The 7504-nt window shown below is 49.4% G+C and overlaps 1 protein-coding gene across 1 annotated transcript in view; it reads left to right on the top strand.

The window, feature by feature from the left end:
- Positions 1-549: 549 nt before the first annotated feature.
- Positions 550-7504, top strand: part of pex14 (peroxisomal biogenesis factor 14) — a 250478-nt gene continuing 243523 nt past the window's right edge. Inside the window, exon 1 of the mRNA XM_080215025.1 lies at positions 550-600. Coding sequence (XP_080071151.1) covers positions 568-600 — 33 coding nt within the window. The 5' untranslated portion in view covers positions 550-567. The remainder of the gene's footprint in view (positions 601-7504) is intronic.

The raw sequence follows: 7504 nt of genomic DNA, 5'->3' as shown, positions 1-7504 counted from the left end.
TGGGTCATCATCCAGTTGCTGGTTGTGGGATCTTGTTGTGCACAAACTAGCTTCCAGATTTCGTACATTCAGACAGTGACGATACTTGGCTGGACTGGTGGAAGTCGCTATACAAATGCAACTCCGACCTCCCCTGCAGCGTCCGCCTTTCCTGTTGTGGCGGGCGGTTGACGCGCATGCGCACCAACCGCCGACGAAATATTTCCTTCCGAATTCTTGCGAAAATATTAATTCTGGTCACAGTCAGCGGATTGCCAGTGACTTTAAAAGTTTAAAAAATTTACTGTTAATAAAAGTGAAGCCGCAGTTTTAGCGCGAGACTCGCTAACGTCAGAAAAACTACAAATCCCAGCATGCTCCAGTGAACACACGCCTCTCAATCTTGTTTATTTTTTGAATCTGCAGATTAATTTGGGATGAAATTAAGATTTCAAACCTTTTCATGGATAATATTTTTAAACTGTTGTATGTTTTGAAGCCGCTGGTGTTGGAAGTGCTCTGTGATCGATTGGCCACTCCTGGCTGCGGGTATTGTGTGTGTGTGATCGCTTGGTCGGGTCTGGAAAGATGGCTTCCTTCGAGCGGCCGGAGCCGCGCCAGGTAAACAGCGCCCGCGGCTCTGAGAGTCAGACCCCCGAGCCCAGCACCGGTACCCGCGCGGCTCCGCACCCAGGCCGCCACTACTTCCCCACAGCCCGGGCCGGCAGCTGCTGCTCCTGAGGGAGGATGCGGAGCTGTGCTGATTACCCCCCCACCTTCGCCGGCGGCACCCTGAGGGCCGGCTCCACACCCTGGGCTGCAGCTGGAGGTGAGGGAAGCCCCGCTCCCCACCCCCGGCAAGGTAACCCTCCCCTCAACCCCCAACTCAGTGAAATGGCCAGGTAGCCCCCATCCCAACCCCCTTTCCCTCAGTGTGTCCATCACACCCCCCCCCCATCTCCCCTCAGTGTGTCCATCACACACACCCCCCCATCTCCCCTCAGTGTGTCCATCACACACCCCCCCATCTCCCCTCAGTGTGTCCATCACACACACCCCCCCATCTCCCCTCAGTGTGCCCATCACACACCCCCCCCATCTCCCCTCACTGTATACATCACACACCCCCCCCCAACTCTCCTCAGTGTGTCCATCACACCCCCCCCCCATCTCCCCTCAGTGTGTCCATCACACACCACTCCCCCATCTCCCCTCAGTGTGTCCATCACACACACCCCCCCCCATCTCCCCTCAGTGTGTCTATCACACACCCCCCCCATCTCCCCTCAGTGTGTCCATCACACACCCCCCCCAATCTCCCCTCAGGATGTCCATCACACACCCCTCCCATCTCCCCTCAGTGTGTCTATCACACACCCCCCCCATCTCCCCTCAGTGTGTCCATCACACACCCCCCCCAATCTCCCCTCAGGATGTCCATCACACACCCCTCCCATCTCCCCTCAGGGTGTCCATCACACCCCCCCCCATCTCCCCTCAGTGTGTCTATCACCCCCCCCCCGCATCTCCCCTCAGTGTGTCCATCACACCCCCCCCCCCCCACATCTCCCCATCTCCCCTCAGGGTGTCCATCACACACCCCCCATCTCACACACCCCCCATCTCACACACCCCCCATCTCACACACCCCCCATCTCACACACCCCCCATCTCACACACCCCCCATCTCTCACACCCCCCATCTCTCACACCCCCCATCTCTCACACCCCCCATCTCTCACACCCCCCATCTCTCACACCCCCCATCTCTCACACCCCCCATCTCTCACACCCCCCATCTCTCACACCCCCCATCTCTCACACCCCCCATCTCTCACACCCCCCATCTCTCACACCCCCCATCTCTCACACCCCCCATCTCTCACACCCCCCATCTCTCACACCCCCCATCTCTCACACCCCCCATCTCTCACACCCCCCATCTCTCACACCCCCCATCTCTCACACCCCCCATCTCTCACACCCCCCATCTCTCACACCCCCCATCTCTCACACCCCCCATCTCTCACACCCCCCATCTCTCACACCCCCCATCTCTCACACCCCCCATCTCTCACACCCCCCATCTCACACACCCCCCATCTCACACACCCCCCATCTCACACACCCCCCATCTCACACACCCCCCATCTCACACACCCCCCATCTCACACACCCCCCATCTCACACACCCCCCATCTCACACACCCCCCATCTCACACACCCCCCATCTCACACACCCCCCATCTCACACACCCCCCATCTCACACACCCCCCATCTCACACACCCCCCATCTCACACACCCCCCATCTCACACACCCCCCATCTCACACACCCCCCATCTCACACACCCCCCATCTCACACACCCCCCATCTCACACACCCCCCATCTCACACACCCCCCATCTCACACACCCCCCATCTCACACACCCCCCATCTCACACACCCCCCATCTCACACACCCCCCATCTCACACACCCCCCATCTCACACACCCCCCATCTCACACACCCCCCATCTCACACACCCCCCATCTCACACACCCCCCATCTCACACACCCCCCATCTCACACACCCCCCATCTCACACACCCCCCATCTCACACACCCCCCATCTCACACACCCCCCATCTCACACACCCCCCATCTCACACACCCCCCATCTCACACACCCCCCATCTCACACACCCCCCATCTCACACACCCCCCATCTCACACACCCCCCATCTCACACACCCCCCATCTCACACACCCCCCATCTCACACACCCCCCATCTCACACACCCCCCATCTCACACACCCCCCATCTCACACACCCCCCATCTCACACACCCCCCATCTCACACACCCCCCATCTCACACACCCCCCATCTCACACACCCCCCATCTCACACACCCCCCATCTCACACACCCCCCATCTCACACACCCCCCATCTCACACACCCCCCATCTCACACACCCCCCATCTCACACACCCCCCATCTCACACACCCCCCATCTCACACACCCCCCATCTCACACACCCCCCATCTCACACACCCCCCATCTCACACACCCCCCATCTCACACACCCCCCATCTCACACACCCCCCATCTCACACACCCCCCATCTCACACACCCCCCATCTCACACACCCCCCATCTCACACACCCCCCATCTCACACACCCCCCATCTCACACACCCCCCATCTCACACACCCCCCATCTCACACACCCCCCATCTCACACACCCCCCATCTCACACACCCCCCATCTCACACACCCCCCATCTCACACACCCCCCATCTCACACACCCCCCATCTCACACACCCCCCATCTCACACACCCCCCATCTCACACACCCCCCATCTCACACACCCCCCATCCTCCCCTCTGTGTGTACATCACCCTCCACCTCACACACCCCCCATCCTCCCCTCTGTGTGTACATCACCCTCCACCTCTCCTTGGTGTGTGCCCCAGTGTTCTCCCCCCGCCCCCTCATTTCGCTCCTCTCTGCCATCCTGCGTGTCCCAATCCCGTCCGTCCCTTTCGTCACTCCTCCATCCCCTGTTGGGAATTGGATCCAAATCAGCAGATTATTTTCAGGAACGTCAGTAACCCAGATTCTGTAATCGCTTTTCGTTCCAAGAGATACTGTCAGAGCAGAGTCTGTCATCCACTAATTTTTAAAAAAGGCCAGTCGTATTAATATCTTTTATTTGGGATCTGTGTAGTATTTATTATGCTTCATTTTATCTCGGTCTCAGTGCTATTAGAGGATTGCAAGGTACATGAATGATTATTTAAAATGAATTTATTTGGGTTGGAATTTACTTAAAAAGATTAGGTAGTATAAGCACCTAAGATGGTAAGCGACGTTTAATATTTTTAAACATTTGCTGTTAGCCTCTGATCTTCTTTCTAATGCCCTTTTCTTGATATTTGTTTTAATTTTTAAAGTTGTTTATTGTGCTTGTAATTATGCCTTTGTTTCTGTAGTATTAATGTTTTTCTCTAGGCTGGTTTATTGTTCCTTTTGCTTCTCAACACTGATTATCCCACAATCTCGGTCTGGATGTGAGCATGTGTAATTGAGTGCTAATATTGTCTGCAGTGAAACTGAGATCTGTTGTTAGTTAACAAAAGTTAGTTTCACAGGCACAAATGCAAAATGTTGGTGAAACAGATAAAACCATAAAACAGTGGAAACACTCAGTTGGTCAGGCAACTTGTGACCAAGTTCTAACCTGAGGGTTCTTAACCTCCCAGCTTTGGAGAAAGGTCATTGCCTTGAATTCTGTGATTCTTTGATGCTGCCTGACCTACTTAGCGTTTCCAGCATTTTCTCTTTTTAGTTTCAGAATGTATGTGCAGGGCTACATAGGGTGGATGAGAAACCAACCTGGTCTTCCAGAGAGTCATGACCACCTCCTGTGCTGTGTCCATTGTGATTTTGGTATTTTTGCAAATTGTCTCGATAAATGCAAGACAAAAATTTTCAACAAAGCATGTCTTTTCTCATCAATGCTCAAATGCTATTATTTTTGTGTTACAAAGTAAAGTACCCTTTTCTTTTCATCCCTGGGTCATTGAACTGTTGTAAACTTCTCTAATTCACTTGTGGTTTTGCACTTCAGCATTTGGTTTGATTTATTATTGTCACATGAAAAGTGAAAATTGTTGTTTCTTTCGTGCTTTACAGACAAAGCATACTGTTCATAGAGTACATGGGGAGAAGGAAAGGAGAGGGCACAGAATGTAGTGTTGCAGTTATGGGTAGGGTGAAAAAAAAACTTAAGATAGGTCCATTGAAAAGTCTGATGGTAGCAGGGAAGAAGCTGTTCTCGAGTCGGTTGGTACGTGTTCTTAGTCTTTTGTATCTCTTCCCTTGATGGAAGAAGGTGGAAGCAAGTACTTCTGGGTTGCATGGGGTCATTGATTATGCTAGTTGTTTTTCTGAGTCAGTGGATGAGAGGCTGGTTTGCATGATTAACAAATTACCTGGATCTACTACAGTTCGTCTACTTCCACATCGGGTCCACAGCAGACACCATCTCCCTGGCCCTACACTCAACCCTGGAACACCTAGATAACAAGGACACCTATGTCAGACTCCCATTTATTGACTACAGCTCAGCCTTCAACACCATTATTCCTATGAAACTCATCTCCCAACTCCATGGCCTGGGCCTCAGCTCCTCCCTCTGCGACTGGATCCTGAACTTCCTAACCCACAGATCACAATCAATAAGGACAGGTAGCAACACCTCCACAATCATCCTCAATACCGGTGTCCCACAAGGTTGTGTTCTCAGCCTCCTACTCTACTCCTTATACACCTATGACTGTGTGGCTAAATTTCCCTCTAATTCGATTCTCAAGGTTGCTGATGGCACCACCGTAGTGGATTGGAACAATGATGGGACAGAGTACAGGAATGAAATAGAGAATCTGGTGAACTGGTACAGTGACAACCTTTCCCTCAATGTCAACAAAACGAAAGAGATTGTCATCGACTTCAGGAAGCGTAAAAGAGACCAGGCCCCTGTCTACATCAATGAATGTTTGTCCTGATGAGTACAGCTTGAAAAGCTTCAAAGGAATGTCTCTTCAGCACTTTTCAGGTTCTGTGCCACCAAGCAACAGTTTATATTCAGGAAAGTTTTACAGAATAATATTTCTTCCTTCATCTTGCTGTTCATGTACTTTATCCTAAGTCTCAGCAGAAAAGCATCTTTAACCCTGAAACATTGAACTTCCTGGATGCACCACCTTCTGTGTTGCTTTATTCCTGGGATGAAGTAGAAAGGGTTGAGAGCTTTAAGTTTTTGGGTGTCCAGATCACCAACAGCCTGCCCTGGTCCCCCCTCCATGCTGACACTAATTAAGAAAGCCTACCAACAGCTCACTTTCTCAGAAGACTAAGGGAATTTGGCATGTTAGCTACAACTCTCACCAATGTTTACAGATGCACCATAGAAAGCATTCTTTCTGGTTGTACACAGTTTGGTATGGCTCCTCCTCTGCCCAAGACTGCAAGGAACTACAAAAGTCGTGAATGTAGCCCAGTCCATCATGCGGGTGTGCTGAATTTTCCTTAGCCTTCTGAGAAACTAGAAGTGTTGGTGGGCTTTCTTAGCTACAGTGTCATCATGAGGGGACCAGGACAGATTGTTAGTGATCTGAACACCCAGAAACTTGAAGCTCTCAATCATTTCCACTTCATCACCCTTGATGTCAATAGGGGCATTTCCTTCACTATGCTTCCTGAAGTCAGTTACAGTCTCCTTTGTTTTACTGACATTGAAGAACTTGGATCCTTTTGATATTTGCTTGTGTATCATTCCCAATTTTTTGATATTCTGAGTAATCAAGACTAATCCCTGTTCCAGTTTTGGTATTATTTGAGAATATATATTTGTTGTTGCTTTTATGGAAGAGAAAATTCAGGTTGTGGAAGATTCAGGTGTAAATTGTTGCGATTGTTTGAAATTTAATATTCTTCTGTTTGTCCTGATGAGTACAGCTTGAAAAGCTTCAAAGGAATGTCTCTTCAGCACTTTTCAGGTTCTGTGCCACCCAGCAACAGTTTATATTCAGGAAAGTTTTACAGAATAATATTTCTTCCTTCATCTTGCTGTTCATGTACTTTATCCTAAGTGTCAGCAGAAAAGCATCTTTAACCCTGAAACATTGAACTTCCTGGATGCACCACCTTCTGCGTTGCTTTATTCCTGGTATTTCATATTCTGCTTTTTAGTAGAATTTAAAGACTTGAGTTTGGACTCCAGTCAGAATCTAGTCACTGGTGTCACTTGAGTGGTCCTGTGTTTTTTAATTCAATTTTTGGTGTATTCCATCCAGGGTTGTACAGTGCAGCCCAGTTGCATGCTGCAGCCTCGTGAATTCTCTGTGGAAAAAGTATTTGGCGCTGGTGATGTTGGCTGAATTTAAATTGACCTTCATCCTGGAACCTCTCTGCAGTTTTACAGATAGATTTATGTTCAGCAGGTGCAATTCTTGTTTTTCCCACTTCCAGATGAACTTTGTTCCACCACAAGTGCTTTGTTAACTTTAATTAACTCTGCAGTTTATTTCTTGAAGAGTAATTTTAGCTAGCAAATAACTCTTGTGTATCGTCTCTGCCTATTGTATCCTGTCCAAGAAAATCCATGAAACAGGGCATGTTTAGAAACTGATTTGTTCATCCTTCTAACTGGGAACTTGGGATTTCATTTTGTTTCATGTGCCTTGCTCTTTCTGTGCTTTTATGATTGCCTTACAATGGTCTGTAAGAGAATTTAGTTACCAGCTCAAATTAATGTAATCTTTGGAGGATTGCAGTAACATTCCTAAAGAGTCCAATTATTTTTTAGTAGTTCTTGTGTGTTAAATGGGGCACTGTTCTCTGGTGCATTTAACTTCTCCAATCCTCATTTTTAAATTTTGTATGGATAAACCAGTGTTATTCCTACAGGTTTTGTGTAATGGGGAAGAGTTGTGTAGCTTAGCTGAAAACCAACCTAATGCTGGAAGCAGC

Source organism: Carcharhinus amblyrhynchos, chromosome 30 (assembly GCF_965287045.1).
Source record: "Carcharhinus amblyrhynchos chromosome 30, sCarAmb.v2.hapA, whole genome shotgun sequence".
Lineage (NCBI taxonomy): Eukaryota > Metazoa > Chordata > Chondrichthyes > Carcharhiniformes > Carcharhinidae > Carcharhinus > Carcharhinus amblyrhynchos.
Note: the sequence above shows the minus strand (reverse complement) of the source record. Positions and strands in the feature narration are given on the sequence as shown.